This window comes from Apteryx rowi, unplaced genomic scaffold (genome assembly GCF_003343035.1).
Source record: "Apteryx rowi isolate R43461 unplaced genomic scaffold, aptRow1 scaffold_27, whole genome shotgun sequence".
In the NCBI taxonomy this organism is placed as follows: domain Eukaryota; kingdom Metazoa; phylum Chordata; class Aves; order Apterygiformes; family Apterygidae; genus Apteryx; species Apteryx rowi.
Window position 1 is genome coordinate 1,072,135 of NW_020449085.1, and position 18,838 is coordinate 1,090,972.

The 18,838-nt window shown below is 43.4% G+C and overlaps 1 protein-coding gene across 1 annotated transcript in view; it reads right to left on the bottom strand.

Moving 5' to 3' along the window:
• MYO9A (myosin IXA) overlaps window positions 1–18,838 on the bottom strand; it is a 191,584-nt gene that overhangs the window by 133,203 nt on the left and 39,543 nt on the right. Inside the window, exon 3 of the mRNA XM_026068429.1 lies at window positions 1,244–1,338. Within this exon, the coding sequence (XP_025924214.1) occupies window positions 1,244–1,338 (95 nt within the window). The remainder of the gene's footprint in view (window positions 1–1,243; window positions 1,339–18,838) is intronic.

Below are 18,838 nucleotides of genomic sequence, written 5' to 3' on the forward strand. Positions count from 1 at the left end.
CAGCCCCTAAAATCCCCAACCCAGAAGACTGTAAAACATCTCACTCCTCATGACTGTTTTCCTGCTTTTCCACCTTCTGTCCTTTATGGTGCTTTCTTGAACAAGGTCCTGAATGTAAATATTTAAGGATTAAACTGATAGCATCTCTGTCAGCTGAAGGAGGATAAGGAAGCTGCAGACTGTTCAAGGACTAAGTCCAGGTTGTGGTAAAATCTCTGATACTCTCCCAACCCACCACCAACAGCCTTGAAACTGCTCTTACAGTGGATGAAAGCAACCRCACTGTCCTATGACCTGCAACGCAGCTGCCTCCACCACTTTGTCAGACAGATTTATGCAATAATTAGTGTTGGAAAGGACCTTTGGAGGTCCTCTAGCCCAAGGCCCTGCTCAAAACACGCTCAAAACCAAAGTTAGGACTGCACAAGGTTCTGAGCTGCCTGACAAGCTTTTAGTACATTCAAGGATGGAGATTTTTAGAGTCTCTCTGGACCCCCGTCCCAGTGTTTGACCACCAGAATTTTTTAATCTAATCAGAGTTTGACTTGCTGCAACTTGCGTCCTTCGCCTACCAGGCTTTTGCTGTGCRCCTCCAAGAATAGCCTGGCTCTCTCTTCTCTCTAATGCACATCAGTTAGTTGGAGACGGTAATTAAATCCCCCTCAGCTTTCTCTTCTTGAGGCTGCACAAAGCCAGCTCTCAGCCGCTCCTCGCTCATCACACGCTCCAGCCCTCCGACCCATCCTGGGGGGCCCCCCGAGCTAAAATGATCCCCTCTGCTGCCTTAACTGCTATTTGCAGAAGAAGAGATACATTTCCGCTTAATTATGCGGGTGACATCATGATTAATGGGAGACGGATGGATAAATCACAAGCGCRTGATGGTTAAATCACAAGCGCGTGAGCTAGGCTGGCCTAACTGTAACAGCAGAGCCCGAGCCAATGCTTTTCACCCTGCTTCTGCCCTAAGGTCCAGGCAGCCGCGGTCAGAGCGCACGCTACAGGGGCTGGTTTAAAGCTAGCTCCAGTGGCTTCATGTTTCCATTTGCAGCACAGATACACCAACATTTTCATACCAATGGATTTAAATAAATTTTAAAGAGATTGCTGCATAACGTTTTGGGAAACATACTGGCCAAAAAAATTAACCTTCTGTTTCATGCATTACCTCCAACAGCTTAGACTTCTTGTGCCTGCAAGAATACTAGTACAGACACCATGTTCCAGCAGGGATTTCACTTACCCGCGCACAGTGCCCGTCTCCTGATAGTTCACTTGAATGAATTTGCCAAAGCGGCTTGAGTTGTTGTTATGTGCTGTTTTTGCGTTTCCAAAAGCCTGTTAAAATAAAGAGATACCATCATTATATTTGAGAAGCCACCACCGTACCTTATTTGCATGCACACCACAAGCAACTTACTTTGGGGATTTTGCTATCATCGTACAATTAATAAAAAAAAAAAGCGGGGAAAGTTAGTCAAACGATCTACAAAATAATACAATATACTTCTGGGGACCACATTCATTTGCAAGTTGACATTCCTGAAGGGAAGATAAACACTGTTTAAAAATAAATCTTTAGTTATATTAGAGACATTTAATATTTGAAGTTATTATATTCTATATTAAGGCCTATATTTTATTCATGCAAATAAATATAGAAGTACACTGCTTCAACAAGACTCCCAACTTTTAATGAGCTACAGGAAGCTGCTTTTTAATTATGTATGAAATTAGAGAAAACACACTTTGAAGGCTACTCAGATGTTAGGCAAGCGTCATATACTACACTAACATATGGTATTTTCACTGTTTCAAAACACTCAATTTTTTTTGCTGTATCTTCCCAAAATTGAAATGCTTTTCAGTCCTTACTAAGCAAAGCTTTCATTAAAGCTCTGCCTTGCTGAGGCACCTAATAAGGACAGTCACTTACTGCTGTTTAAAAGCAATCTCTAAACAGACTAACTGCTGGAAACCTGTAAGAACTGCATATCAAAACCGTTCAGCTGAAAACTGGAATTTCCAATGGTGCCCAAGGCGCTTTAAAAACCTGGCTCACAGGGACAGAAAAAGTCAGCCTGCCCGGCACAGTTAATGCTTCATTTATTAAATCCATCTTGATAATCTTTTAACTTTTCTCCTAATCCAAACTTATTTAAGGTAATTATATGCCAGATAATTTCCAAGAGTTGTTTGTGTACGTACACTGAATTACAATTACAAATGTGTTTTGGACTGAGGCTTAGTATCAGAATTCAGGTCCTAGCTCCCAATAGATTTATCTCCTACTCAGCTATTTATTAGAAAAGATGAGAAGGGTTTTACATTTACAATCTCAAGCTTTTCAAATGACCCCTTCAGCTTTTATTTTGCAGCCGAAAGGAGAAGAAACACCAAGTCAAACGAAGCCTCCCAGAAAAGGCAGCCCATGCGCTCCGCTTATGCATCCGCGCGATGCTCGCTCTCACTTCTACTTTTATCTTCCCAGAAAACTTTACTTAGCAATGCGTAGGGACGGGCCGTCGCCCCAGTCAAGCGAGCCGAGGAGGAGGAGGAGGAGGAGGAGGGTTGCTCCGACAAGCGGAGCCTGGAAGTAAATCACAGACGTTCCCATGGAGGAGGGTGGGGTGAAGCCCAGCCAAGCACCGCGGACGGGGGGTGTTGGCTCAGCTTCGTGCCTTGCAACCCACTCCGGATCGCAATCGCTTGCCCACCCGTCTTCACTGTAGTCAAATCACTGAGGTGAGGAACCAGCATCAGCCGTCACACAGGGCATTAAATCTAGTTAGCCCACTAACTGGAAGGGGATTTGCTAGTAGAATAATGATGGATTTTTCTCCGATTTGAATACAGATTTGTTTAAACTCGAGGTGTTGCATACAAATTTGCTTCAGTTGACTAAAACAAGCTCTGCAGTAACAGAAACCTGCCAAACGAGCAAATTATACCTGCACGTACAGAGAGATGCTGATGTCGTACACGTAGCTAAGCAGTATTTCCATAGAGAATTTCCAAGTGTTTTTAGGCTGCCCATACTTGTTATCTGCTTATCCCCCCCCAAAATCACTAGGGCACAGAGACATCCCCACACCCAATGGTTTTCTTCCCAGCATCCCTCATCCTCGCCTTCCAAGTACATTAAACTCCTTTCTGTGGCTTATTCCTACAGATGGACATTCAAGCTCCGAAGTTGCCTGCTGACTAACAACCCACCCCATCCACTTCTCCTGAAGCAATGCTTTATGGTCCCACTAGCCATCTGCATCAAGTCCTCGCACCTCTTCTCGTAACTCACACCGCCTGCTTGGTTCCCTGTCCTACTAGCCACGTCGGTGCCTCCAGAGCCTCCTCCTTCCAATCCCCAGGGCCCTGTATATGCACATTCCTTATACATAAACTCTTTAAAGCAATTGTTATTCTTCCTGAAGCTCAGCTCCATGACTGAAGTGCCCTAACCAGGAAAGTTAGGATCCCGGTGGAAGAGGAGGCGTAGCATCATCCTTAGGCTCCAGCCTTCAGGTGCTACCAGAACGGCAAGAACTTCCAAAGGGAACACAAAGAAGAAAGAGACGGGTAAGCAATGAAAAGAGGCTGGATGAAATTCTCCCGGGGCTTCCTATGACCTCCTTAAATATATTCCAGGCACCCTTTCCCCACAAATAGATATTTTCACATTTAATGCACGAGTGCTATTTTAACACCTGTAAAGGATTTACCTATTCTCTTCCAGGTATTTAAACTTAACAGCTCAGCACACAGAGACGTAGCACTAAGCTTATAAGCAGAATATGTTTATATTCAACACAAGCTAGCACGTTGCCTTAGGTTTTCCAAACACCAATAAACTCAGAACAGTAATTCTATATTTGCAACTTACCATATGTTAATTTATTTAATAATATTAATTATGAACATTTCCTTGCAACAGGACTGAACACAACCCAGCGCATCATTGCTAAGTCAACGACGGAAACTTTTTATGGAACTAACTGATGATGTTCACTTGAGTGCAAGTGAGCCAGCAACACTATGAACTTCTACAGACTAGATGGAAGGCAATCCGACTTTAATCACCCTTTCATATGACTTAATAAAGAATTTAAGCCAACAAAAATAYTAGAAGTATTTTACGGTTCAGTTCCCCGTGCAGTACCGGAGAGACAGAGTAATAGCTCATCGACGAAAGCAAGGTCTACTTATTAGGACTTCTTTGGAAGAGCCTGAACTGGGAAAACTTCACCGCAACAGAGATGCTTCCTCCTCGAAAGGGCACAGCGCTGCTTGCAGCCTGTTACAGTTACAGCCCAACCTCAACRCAGTTACAGATCAGAAATCGCGGAAATGTTGAACCAGCAAATTTTTCAATCCTCTAGCAGCTCTCTACTGCCTGGCACAACCTTAATTAGCCGGCTATATTCCAATTTCACCAGCAACACCCTCTTCGGAGAGAGGTGAGCAGCAACTTTCTGCTTCGCCAGCCTTCTTTACATCCAGAGATGAAGGGAGARTGGAGAAAAAGGTATCTCCATTTTCTTCCACCCTGAGCTAATGAGGAGGAGGCAGCTCATCTTTTCCCTGCAGGTGGAAATAGGTCTACAGAACATTTCCTTGCTTCTTGTGCTCTCCAACAGGGAGCAGCTAAGGCAGATAAAGGATAACATGTTTTGAGGACGGGAGTGGGAAACTGCAGGAGTCCTCCGTTTGTTTTTTTTTTTTGAGGAATGAGCTTCATGGCTTTTTCTGGATTAACATGTCAGACCAGTATATTTTATAACCCAAAAGCCTACGGAAACTGTAACATATAATATCAGCCTTTCATGCATTTTCTTTAGTCCTTATGTAAATGCAAAAGCTCTTTGAATCATGCCTTGTTAAAATTTAAACCAACTCTATGGCAAAGGCATACTGATAAAGAGCCAATAAGTAGCTAAAGAAATATCTGATGTTTAACTTGAGACAACTTAACACGTTTTTGTTTGTTTTATTCACTGTGTTTCTTGAACAGAACTATTAGGCTATAAAAAAGTTCTATTACTTCAATTTATGCTTGTCTAATCTACATATACTCGAGCAGTACACCATGTCCTTCTAAAGCCAATAACGATAGCGCATAATATAAATGATTCAGCCTAGGAAAACACAAAATGAATCATAACTATTTCACTAAAACAAATTACATTCTGTTCATATTAGTTCATTTTACTAGCTCATTGATTCGAAGCTGTAAGCGCTCAACGGAAAAACTCCATAACAGCATTCCTAAAATTCTTAGGGAGACCAAAGCTTTTACTGGCCGGGGCTCAACATTTTGAAGGAAACAAATTCAATACCCTCCTCTGTATGAGCAATGCGGCCTTCTGAGTTGACCGCTGATGATTCAACAGCTCAGAGCACAGCAAATGCAGAGATATTAACAGCCCCATTCCCGTTACCTCCTAYGGCACTGCTGCACACAAAGATGGTTCTCGTGGATAGGGCCGCGAGCTAAACGTTTTTACCGCAAGCTAATTCACAAGGAGGTCAATATTATCAGCAATGAACACTCAAAAATTGGTCATTTCCAAAATCATAAGACTCTCTTGGATTAAATTAAAATCGGGTTAAATCGGATTGACTTCTGGGCTGACCTTGAGCCCTCCAAGTTCGTATTCTCGAGCTTCTGCCCTGCAATCAGGACTATCATCATGTACTTTCTGGGTGTCAAATAGTCAAACCCACCAAGAAAGTGGATAAGTTCAACACTCATGTTTTTCTTTCTCCTCTTGCTTCATCATACTGAAGCTTATCTCACCCTAATATCTTTGTGCTTATTGATGCTTGTTAGCACCTCCTTCAYGCACTCTAAACACGTCCTGATTTCCCTCCCTCCACACTCAGTTCCTGGGCACTTTTTGACCCTTTCCTCTTTGAAGAGGCTTTAAATGCAACTCAGAGCTGAGAGAGATGTCCTGGGACCCGACTCTGAGCTCTGGGAGCACACGTGAACGTACCGCCCTAGGGAACCACTGCACTGATTTAGTCTCATTACACAGAAAGACAAACATTCATAGACAAGCRTTTCAAAATTGTTTGTAATCTATTTGAAATGTGAATTTAAAGTTTTGGAAAGCCTTATGATGAATATGTCAGGAAAAAAAGCGAGTCGACTTTGTTTAAACCTCRATATAGACTATTCCACCAAGATATTTCATTGGGCACTGAAGGGCCTGGGAGCAAGACAAAAGATTTAGTCATGCTTACATATGCTACAGACAAGAAATAGCTTAGTTTCAGACAGGAGAACGCTGGAAGATTTATTTTCTCTGGATTACTGAGACTTTTTGACACATATAGTGTAGAGAAGACTATGAAGTTAGCACGGGAATTCATGAATAAAAGGTATTCATGGAGCATGGCTTACTTTTAACTGCACAAGCAACGCRGCAAGCCAAATGTCAGCTAGCAGCACTGCAACCAGTGCAATCAAACACTAGTCTGAATTCATGACAACTGCGCATAACGTTTCCCGTTATGGGTGTGGATTTAAAGCTTCGTATGTGTAGATGCTGTTAAAGGACAAAAAAGTCCTGGAATAGATCCAGCCAGATGCCAAAACAGCCCAAGCCCCAGCACGCTGGGAAAYGCAGGGAAGAGGGAGGAAGACAAARTAAGAAAAGTCCATTGCCATCACGTAACCTCAGAAAAAGGCCAGGGCCAGAATTAGATGGCAAGGACCCAAACAGTGTAAYGCTGGTGACATTTATTTCAAAGAGATACTGAATTTACATCCATAAAACCTAATTAGACTCATTCTTAGTCTATTATTAAAAATTCTTTAATACTGAGCTTGCTGATCTGTAACAATAGCTGTCAAGCACAATGAAACAAGGACATCTTCATATAAAATAATGAAGTAATAGAAGACAGACACCTTTACAAAACCAATAACCAAACATAATACTTGTTTTCTGCTTAGGAAAACACATCCCACAAAATTTCCAGCCRTGCAGACTACGTATTGAACGTGCARTTCAAACGTGACCTGTCATTCAGACCATTCACCAGCTTTTTAAATTCTTCTGTGCGCTTAAGAATTCCTGTCCGCATCTTGAAACACAACTAGTTGGATGGTAAGGACAACTTTTCTTGCTGGTTTTTGTTGTACCTGCAATGAATTTGCTCTTACAGCACCCTCCTTGTCCTGCTAGGAACTTATCTTTTTAACAGAATTACATTGAACTATGACCAAAACATTGATCACTTTATAACGTGAAATGCATTTAGACTATTTAAGTCAGAGCCTTCCTAAATACCCTCGGATTATTGCTGCTGCCTCAGGAAATGCTACTTTTGAAGCAATAGCAGCAGCAGCTCACCGAGCGATAAAACCTATCGTATGATCTCAGCCCACATGTGGACATTTAAGAGAACATACACATTTGTTTCTTGCAAGCCTAAATTTAGTTTTCATTTAAAATAAACAAACAGACCTGTCCATCAAACTAAGCACAGAGAAGTCGCTGGGTGGCCTGAGGAAATGTAGGATTTAGCAGGGTCTCATCTAGTCGCTGATTTTTAAGCTAAAGAGCTTAAACCCCTTCAGGCTCAWMCCTTAAAACCAGACTTACAGTCCCRAGTCAGTGCTAGGACGTCACTGTATCCGCCAGATTTGGGGAACTGCACTGCTAAACTATTACGGCTTTGGGCAACCACAGCCAACGTTCAGTAAGGACCCCGAAAAGCCACATCCATGCAGCAGACGCCACTACACCTAAATACCTACCCGAGCCAGAAAGTACAAGCCACTGCTTGCATTCGTGCAAGGTAAAAAGGCATTTATTTTAATCTTGCCAAAAACCTCTTCTCCCTGGCCAAGGAATAACACTGAATAACACTTCAGAGCAATTAAATGCAAGTTCAAGTGCTGACGCCTCGCTCTCTACTTCTCTTCGTTGTGGTTAGATACTTCACATGGCCTAAYGAAACCTTTTATGATTTTATGGTAACAAGCAGAAACCACTAAGTATTTATAGCGTCCGTGCGGYGATACTTCAGCAAAGAGTTCTCACGGAGAATGCAACTGCAGCTGTAAGTCCCGATGCTCAAACGTTAATGAATTAACCTAACATCACACATCTGTTTCATCTTCAGGGTAACTTTTAAATATATRTATATATATATATATATATATATATATATATTTCCCCTCCCTCAAGACAACCCTAGATTTATTTATTTATTTATTTTTTTAAACAGGCCACTGGAACGTATTACATACCAAACCCCAAAATTTTCTGTCTGAAACCTCAGAGGTGTCAAAGCACTTTAAAACCAGAAGTCTATAATGACAAAAGGAAGTGTATTTTTATTTTTTATATTGTGAACCGGTAATATTTTTTCCTCAAATATTTTAGAAAAAAAATTTCCCCTAGCTGTTGACGTGACCAGAAAAATGTGAATGAGAAACATGAGTCTGAAAAGCCCAAAATGTGGTTGGAATCACCACCTCCGGGCAGCCTCTCACTTGCATGTATCACTGCATCCTGCACTTCTACGTCTACATATCTGTGGAAGCTGTGTGTAATTTCTCTGACTTTTTTATATATTTGCATATAAATATATACTTGTATATGTATATATATCCAAGTCTCATACACCTATAAGAAATTAGGTACAATTTAATAAGACGAATTTAAGGGATTCTCCCTCCATTTGGTCAATATGCTTCATGGCAGCTTTTGTTTGGCAAAAGCTACAGCATGCACAAGGCTGCGTGAAATAAAATAACTAAGTGTTTTCAACAGAAATATCTGCAAAGCTCCCGATGCTGCTGTACTACAGCATAACATCAGCCTGGATCTCTGGTTTCTTTCTTTGCAATGCAACAAAACTGCCCAGCAAGTCCAGCTGGGCCACCGCGAGGATCAGGGGGTTGGAGCACATGGCGTATGGGGAGATGGGACATCAGCACACGGGGCTGGCAGAGCTGGCTTTGTTCAGGCTCAAAAAGAGACGGCCAAGGGGAGGCCACGTTGCTGTCGAAAAGGACCCGACTCTTCTCAGAGATGCACAGCAGCAGGCACAGGTTACAACGGGAAGAGCCTGATTACATACAGGGAAAAACATCTTTATCATGAGGGCGGTCGGATACTAGAGCGAGGCCCGAAGAGATTGTGGGGTCTCCATCCTTGGAGATGCTCAAAACTCAGCCGGACAAGGCCCTGAGCCCACTGGACCTGCTTGGAGCACTGATGGACTAGATGACCTTGGGAGGTCCCTGCCAACCTAAATTATTCTACAGTTCCAAGAATCCAGCCATATTACTCCATTACTTATATATGGAGAGCAAGGCTATAAGAGTCACATGTCAACACACTGCCTAGAACAAAACCCATCTATGCTAGTCTTCATGCTGGCTTCGACAGAAAACCACAGCCCCCAAACCAATCTGTTTCAAATACTTTACAGAGATAAAACATTCCAGTATGATCTCTCTTCCGTTCCAAGTCTGAAAAGCAAACAGGGCCTGAAACATTACTTGAGAAGAGAAGCTCCTCTTTTCCAGGAGCGGCTAACTTCGTTTAGCTCATTAAAGACTGAGCCTGCGGCATCACGAACGCCAAGAGCGAGGAAGCTGGCACGGTGACCGAAAGATGGTGTCCTCCTCTCCCTCTTTCTCTCCACCCCTGGCTATTCGTTCCCTACCATCAGGGCACCTACAAATAGGTGCTATGCAAATCCTTCGGATGGAAAGAGTTCACAGAATAAAAATATCTGGGAAATTTTGCTCGAGTCCCTTCCTCTCCCTCCTCCCCCAATTCCCGTACTCCAATGCAGCAGGCTTTAGGGAAAACAGGCCCATACGGATGGGCAACCACATCTTGCAGAAACTCCTCAAAGCTTCAAAGCAATATTTAGGGGGTCTCTCCCCTCCCGCTTTTGCTCCTAGCAAACGTACCATTTGTTGYGTTATGAAGGCTGAAACGCTCTCCATCCGCCCGCCGCTGACAGCGCGCCCGTCGCGTGTGTGCGCCGTTCAGAATCCGCCCCAGCGGTATTGTCTTAATTTAAAGCACATCAAATACTTCGAGAGTATTTCAGAGCAAGAGTCAGCAGAGGACAGCTACTGAACGACAGCCAAGGGAGTTCTACCCTATTAATACACACACTTTTTGCAACTTAAACTATGCATAAAACATCACTTTTTCATTCATTTCTTGTTACTGATACAAGCAGTTTATGCCCACTAAAGACACCTAACAAGTGCAAAACGTTTGCACTAAATATCTACCTGGCCACGGCAAARGAGAGACTATTCAAGGGCAGCAATTCCTCCCCCTTCCTGAACAGAGTAACCATCCGGGAACYGAACAATTAACAAACACATCTTTTACAGCAGTTTGGTTTAAAATACAGTGTCGGTTATGACTGCTTGTCTTTATACACTTATAATTCAGACTCACTAATTCTAACATGGGAGAAAATTTCTTTTAATGTTCGAGCACCGAATTGGAGAAGATTTGGGTGTCAACTTTAAGCTGATTAATTGAATAAAAGACGTTCCGGTGTGCGTGAGATAATGATGTCATGGGACTATCAAGAGTACCATCAAAGACACTTAGTAAGATATTCCAGATAAATTATTATAAAAGTCATTACAACACACAACTGCTCTGGAGATTTACCACTCTGCTGATGCAGGTGTTCTGTCAGCTACATAAAAATTAGGATTTTATGTCAGTGTTACTGGCAAAGGTTTTAACGCTGGCAGAATGTTCTTTTTTTTTTTCTTTCCAGTTTTGGACTTAAGCAAAAGACGGACCCGTTTGAGTTGCTTCTTTTTAAGGAACCCTCAGGAAAAGGAATCACCATGTAACCACAATGCAGCAAAAAAAACCCAAAACCAAACTAAAGCCCTCCTACGTAAGCCCTGTTCCCGAACACGGATAGTTTTCCCGCGCAAGTGCTGTAATGGGAAAGACACCCAACCAAGCRTTCAGCTGGCCGTCGGTCGCGGGCAAACGCTGGTGCGGATGCAGAGCGCCAGCAGAATTTGCAACGTCCGGCCCGAGTCCCCGGTCCTCTGCTAACGCGACCTCCGATGGAGCACACGTACATCAGCAAGCTCACAGCGTTGGCCAGCGCGAGCTTCGGTGCAAAACTTTCGATGCAGGTTTAGCTTCCTATAGAGAGAACTATCTCCAAGTGAAATCTGATTGCTCGGTGTTACTGTAATGGTCTCTCCAACCCAGCGGATGCTCAGGCTCCCCCACCTTAGTGTTTTTATGCTGCAGTAAAATTTTACTGAATCGGTGGCTGATACAGACAGCAAGTGTCTGATGGGTCCCCGATTGACTCCAGCAACTGAGAAAACTCTCCTTAACCACAGCTTCAAATGACTTTTTCATACTAACAGAGGTATAAAATAACCACAGAAGGATAAAATGATGGGAGCCAGGTGAAAACAAGTCGTAGCTGAAGGTGGGAGCCTTGACACGCTCCTGGTATGCAAGAGCAGTGCCCTAAATGAGCCCTGCAGAAGAAATAAAACGGCACGTAATGGGATACTGACACAAAAAAGCACGTTTAATATATATTTAAAGCGACTACCTCACGGGTTATAGTATATATTTCAACGTCAGGTCGTACCACGACACCCCATGCACATGCACAAAACTAAAATTGGTCAAAATTGGTTTCATTTAAATGCCTGTTGGAAAAGAAAGCGGAAAGGCGCCAGTCGGCCCCGAGAGTTTCCCAAAATTGGGGGCAAAAGAGGATCCGAGGTTTCGGAGCTACCGAGCRTTTGCCTCTCGCCCACCCCGTTTCCCGCAGTTGGCCACGGCGCTTAGCGCCCCGAGCTGGGAGGCCGGAGGAGAAGCGTTCCCGGCGCCCGGCCGTGCCGCGGGACCRCTGCGGCGGAGCGCGGGGGGCGCGGAGTCGCGAGGGCTATTCCGCACGCATATTTCTGCGATTTTTCCCAAGAGAAATATGTGTAAGGGGGTAAAAAACAAAAACACGTTAGCAGCAACAAAAACATACTGCTGTAATACGAAACCCAGCTTGGCTGCTGCATGTGTTATCCTTCCTTTTAGACCGCAGCTACTTTTTTCTAGTTACAGACAAAAATATTACATCCACCCCCCCCCTTAAAAAAAAACCCAACTGTCAGAGCACTGCCATCAAGTCAATACGATAAAACCACCCACATTTGCATTCTGCCACGTAAAATAATATGGCACAAGAAAAGACAAGGTTAAACACGAGCATCCAAGTCCCCAGCTTTTCCCTGCTCTTTCGGCCAGATTATGTAAATAATCCGCAACTCCTCTTGGTCAGACTCCAAAATTTCCAGCACTACTAGCTGCTCCCTGTGTACAAACAGTATCGAATTGCAGCGCGCCGTACACTGCTAAAACTACTTGCTGACATGACACAAGCTCAGCACGGCTGGTGCCTGCTGCAATTTTGCAAGCGCTGGGAGTTGCAGGCAGCTTCTTTACGCTGCTCAATACACAAAAATTACCTTGGCCTTTTCGGCACAAGCCAAACAGCAAAATGGAAGAAAAGGGAATTTTCAGATGTTCGTTACTAAACGTTTGCAATGGACCCCCAAAACTGCAGGAGGAAGACTGGAGTCTTTTCTTTACATAGCGGTTAAAAAATATCCTCATTTGCGACCGCAATATTCGATAAGCGCCAGAAAAACCAATGGCTGATGCCGATCGTTCTTAAATATCGCTATTGAAAGGGAAAGGAACTGCACCGCGAAGTTCAGGGCAGCTGATGTCCCGCAGCACGAGGCAGACCCGGCGCCGTGGCTCAGCTGGCGATGCAGAAGGGCCTCTAAACCGAGAATGAGTTTTCACCTCAAAGCACATCCTGCAAGAATTACCCTATCAGCTCGGCAAGAAATCAATACAGGTATTTTTACATCTTCCACTTTCACCCTATTCATTTTTTCATGCATGCATCAAGAAACGCAGCCCAGGGATGCACCTTCCATTAACGGATAGGATTTTTAAAAAACACAGCCGGTATTAATTTTCACGCAGGAAGTACTAGGATGCTGTGTACAACAGGGTGTATGGGCAGCGCTGCAATTAAATTGCAAGAGCTTTAGGAAAAGATCGGGTGTGTGGCGCTCGCACACACCGCTCAGAACAGATGAGCAAAGTTTCCGCGCTTTGCTGCAATGCTGCATAATAGCGTGAGAAATACAGAAGCTACATTCGGAAAACACACGGGGACTTTTTTTCCCCCCCTTGGTTCAATGAGCTAAGAGTAACAGCATTTGTTTTGCTGTATAGTTTCATACAAATATGCAACACCCTTTCTAAAGACAGCTTCATCAGAATACCCATTCTTGAAATAAGCTCTTTCTCCTGGAAAAAGAGAAGCACCAATTTTATCTGCAGAGCATAAATAATGAAGCATCTAGGAAGTAATAACAGTTACAGCGATCTGCAGCATCATGTTCGACTCGGTACGACATACGGCAGCATTCAGTTAGCTAAGYGTCTCAAATTATTTGCAAAAGGAGACACCAGTCACATCTTTTCTATATATCTTTTCTACATATCCTTGTGTAGCTTGTATGATATGGAATAGAAAGACTCATTTGCTCTGTCTTCCTGAAGTGGTTTCCAACAGGCAGGTACTGCATGTACGATTTTTTTAACGCCTTTTCTGTTTAATTGCCATCATGCTGTTTGATGAACCCTCTCTGATCGCTCGCCCTTCTGAAGATATTTCGCAGACCTGCTCCCTCTCCAGCTCTGTTTAATTAAACAGACGAATGGTGCACAGCTCACTCACCTTGTAGAAAACGGCAAGCTCTACCACCCTGGTACCTAGACCAACATTTCTTCTCTCAAACTTGGAGGAACCACTACGGTGTGTTTAGGCATTTTTGTAATTCTTCAGTAACTAAATCTTTTGCAATGCAATGAAAAATATCGCTTGACAGTTGCATTGCAGTAGCTGCAAGGGGATAAAGGCAGAGGCAGGGCAAATCTGATAGACAGATGTAACTCTTTTTATCAAACTAGGATAGCTGGAAAACTAAACAAGCTTTCAGGAATACGACCCGAGGTCGAAAGTAATTTCTCGGTGCCGTCAGGCAGCRGGACAGCCCCGGGGCGCTGCCTGCACCACCACTGCGGCCATGCTGCCCTGGGGGAGGCAGCAGCGGCAGCAAAGAGCTGCCTCCGTAAAGTGCTCAGCATCATCGTAAGGCGCTCAGCATCATCGCTGAGCCTTGCCTTACACCGGCCGCTGCCTAGCGGGGCTATAGCAAGAAAGCGTAGGGAGATAGAAAGCACCAAAGCAGGAGAGAGAAAAAAATCAGGCAGCGCAGAAGGCAGCGCAGAAGGCAGGGGACACGGGGAAGCAGCAGACCGCCGGGAGGCAAGCAGGCTGCGTGGCCTGATGCTGATAAATTAAAATCTGATAGATTTAACCCATTTGAGCTGTGCGTTTGAAAAGCCAGGCTCTACAGGAGGGAACAAAAGTTATATTTAGCACAGACATTTCATATTACTGCCTCGGACGTGCCCGATTTCCAGACAGAATGAGTCCCAGTATCCCAGAGTAACATGGCAGCCCCTGGAAGATGTTATTGCAGCTGCAGATAACCAGTAACGCGCTCAGTTAGGAGAACGCGTGATGCATTACAGCTTTGTAAAAATGCAAAAGGAGCTTTTGACACGCTTAGGTGCTACAGGGTTTCCCGAAGGTGAACATCACTTCTGCGGGAAAGCAGGATTCTGCCTGGGATCTCTTCAGCTTGGATAGAAATAGAGAGTTCGTGATTTATATAATTTTAATCAAACTCCGTAGCATGCGTGTATGCGGAGGTATCAATCTTGGGGGGGACGAGGGGTAAAGCTATCTTACATCCAGATCTTAATTTCTTCATCAAAAATTATCCACTTCCAAAACCTCTACCCCATAACGTAGAGCTATAACGTTAGCGACGACAGCAATCTGTTCACTCGCATTATATACCATGCAAATCTGCTGAAGATGCTGAGAAAAATCACGGAGATTACTGCTCAAACCTGCTGCAGTGCCTGCCAGTGTGCTAGCTATCATCTGCACTTCGCACTAATCTCTAGGAACGCCACGTTAAAAATAACACCTACAGCAAGAAGTGGGAGGAAAAGTGCATGCTGCATAATCTAATCACAGTGCCTCAGAACGCATCGCTTGGAGGGATTTGGGATGATTTGGTGGGGGTAGAGCTGAAAGAAACCCCTCAAAAAATAAAGAATACTCCATGCTGAAAGTGAAATGAAATTTAGGAATGCAAACAGTTTATTTATAGGATGGAGAATTTTTTTCTTTTGAAACCTCTCATAGTTCTATTTCCCTTTTGCACAGAGAGGATGCATACAACACGCAGCAGAAATTGCTGGAGAGCGTCTAGTTATTCCAGCTGGGAAGCATGGGGGGCACTTTTTCTGCTCGCTCGCTCACAGCAGCTTTATAAAACCAAAACAAAACAAAACAAAAAAGTGGTTGGTTAAGGGGTTTTGCTTGCATCTTTGACTTTAAAGACAGGGAATTAAATGCATTTGTTTATTGGTAAGTAAAACACCGCATTAAAGAAAAAACGAAATTCATGGGAAAACAGCCCTTCTTAAATAACTCTGCCTGCAGTTCAAGAGGAGGAGGAGGAATGGAAAAGGAAGCTAAAAAACGGACAAAAAGGAAAACTACAGAAAGAAACCTTTCTTCGCACGAAGTGGGCATTGCTGAGCCTTCCTCCTCTCGGCTGCGAGCAGGCGAGAGAACAGCAGCGCGATTGTCCTACCGCGCAGCCCGCTGCCTCCAGCGGGATTGCTACCGCCAGGCTGCCCCRGGCAGCAGCTAGCCAAAGCCATCACCCTGGTGATCTCTCCTGCCGCAGTTTCTTCCCCGTCTTTTCTCCCTTTGGATGATACCCAGCCGTGAAGAATCAGCAGAAAATTCATCGACTGTCCGGTCTAAAGTCTCTATAATAATTAAAATTGCGGTGGAACTTGAAGCAAGGAGTGGGAAAAAAGCCCACACTATCAGGTATGTGCAAAAAGAAGAAGAAAAAAAWATATATTAATTAGTGCCAAAGAGCTTCCACATACCTAAAGCCATGATTTGAAGATAAGTAGTGCTGAGGAAGAGCATCAGCTTAAGGAATGGCCATCTATGCGCTGCAGCACCCTGCTCCCCAGGGTGCGTGGTGCACACACGCATGGGACTATACTCACAACTGGATCAAGATCCCGAGTGAGCTTAAAAACAAAGCAGGCACAAACATGCTAAACAAAACAAAAAAAAAGAAGAAAAAAAACTCAACTAATCTGCCCCAAGCCCATTTTGGTTTTTGTTTCGTCTTTTCCTCCTTTCTCCATGCCTTCCTGTGAGTCTCGGATGCTGCTGCATTCAAACACAGACACCATCGTTGGTCAGGAGGCCTTCTGCTTGATGATGTCCAAGTGAGTTCACACAGATAAAATCACAATTATGAGAAATACGAACTTCTCTCAGCAGGCAAGGTCTGCCCAAAGTCAATTTAGAGGGAGAAAAAAGCTATTATAACTGGTCCTGTCTCTAGAAATAGTTCTAAGTATTACTACATTTGACATTCTGCAAATGCTGTATTAGAAAAATGCATCGAAGATAACTCATATATTAGGTGGAAACAGGTATTAAAATCTCTACATAGAATTATCTGACAGATTAAAGTACTGAGTCACTGAACTATTAACCTTTAACACCCTCTTAATCAAGTCAATGGGACCAGTCCACCACAAGACAAACAAAATGGAGCTGAGGTTCAATTTGACCCTGAGATACAGACCCGGACCCCCAACATCAAGCACTTCTGTCAATGGAAAGCTCCTTAATTTCTTTTGAAGAAAACTTTCATCGATTGCAAGTGCCTTTCCCAAACCACATCTCCTTTTCCAAACAAACGCTCCTCTTTCAGCAGATCTGACTATCTTTGGTGATGTTAAATCAAATTTATAAGTAGAAACGCCACACTTCCTTCCAAAGGAGGAAACATAATAGCAAGTTCAAGCTTATTTTGCTTTTTAGATTTCCAACTGGAAACTAGAAACTTAATTAAACTCTTGGGAAAATGAGTGCTTAAGATCTTTCAACATTAGAACCATAAAGCAAGCTAAAAATTACAACCGTTGAAGTCGAAACGCAAAGTTATGATTCCTAGAGACTTCACAATTTGTTCACATAGATCCTTTATRCCATAACAAGAAGCTAGTAGCCAAGACAACCTTGGTATTTAAAAAAGGCTCCTTCTCTCAACAACCTCTTCTCTCAACCAGCTACACATAATTTTCCTGTTGAATGGATGCAATTAATAAGGAGAACTAGAAATTTTTTACTTATAATTATATCCTAATGAAGCTTTCGCAGCCACAGGAAAAGGGAGAGGGTGGAAACAACCAATCTAATGATGAGCAAGAGTGTTGCAGCCTAAATGGGGGGGGGGGGGGAATTACTAGATGTTCCTAGAGCGCCCAACTGAACAGGTCAATATTGCTCGTAGCAAGACAAGCGCTCAGTTTGCACACAGTGCACTTGCGGCTAATAGCTTACGGAGTTCGCTACAACCCCAGCAATCAATAAAATGCAATTTTAAAGCTCAGTAGAGGGGGGCTGCCAATGCAACAGAGACTCTCTGTATTTGATGGCAATTCCCACCAACGTCTCGCCTTGCTGAGCAGAGCCCCTTCCCCAAACATACATATCCCCTGCAAAAGCAGATGTAAACCCTTATGAACCAGATGCAAAGAAAAAGCAATTCCATCGCTTTTGCACTGTCTTGTTGTCATTGCAGGCTCATGTACTGCAATTTTCGTTACTCCAGGCAACCCCCACGCAAATTTGAATAGACTGCAAATAAGACTGAAATAAGATTGTTCCGAGGAGTCACACTGCGAATGTGCTTCAGCGCTTTGCCGAAACCACAAATAGGTGGTTCACCAAAACGCAATGGGATCCCAACTCGAGTTATTTATCGTCTCAGACACTTGTGGGCACCAATGTACGGGAAAGCGTGGAGTTAGGACCCCATTAAGCTGGAATTGTGCAGTACAGCAGAAGACACTTCTACTCTTCCCAATAAGCCTCCATTCTGTCAATAACGCCGGGTGATAAATTTAATTAATAACCCCACTTGAAAACCAGACCAAACATCAATTTTTTTTAAATGACTATTTTTTCTCTCAGTTTTATTGAAATTATTTGGCTTTCCTGTAACAGATGAAAACCAGATGTCATATGGAGGCAACGGTTATGTGAGCCAGAATGAGAAACCAAGACAGCAACAACTGGGTCACACCCACTCATTACCCATATATTTCACTTATGCCATAAGGCTATTTATATTGCATCTCTATTATTACAAATATTATAATTGTGATGTAATTCTAGAAACCACCGTTTTCTCCTCCACGGACGAGGAAAGTAGAAAGCAGCAGTGCGAGTTAAAAGGTTTCAGCAAAGTTTCTTTGTGCTGCATAAGCACTTTAGAAAGCTTCCCTTAGATCTTGCAGCATTAATGCCAATATTATGGTTTGTAATCCCTTTTGAAGTAGCCCAAGCCCAGTATTAATCCAGGCTTACTGGCTCTTGGATGCCCACTTGCTATACTTAGAACATTAAAAAAGGGTAAGAGCTTGTGTACATGCACACCAGCAATATAGGAGATATCACTGCATGTATATTACTGGGAATATTAAAAATGTATCTTCATTTACACAATTTGCATCACAAATGGAAAAGCGGTATTGGAGGTGGGCAGCTACATGATGCAAAAATAGGGACTGAGAGTAAATCACGGGTTATT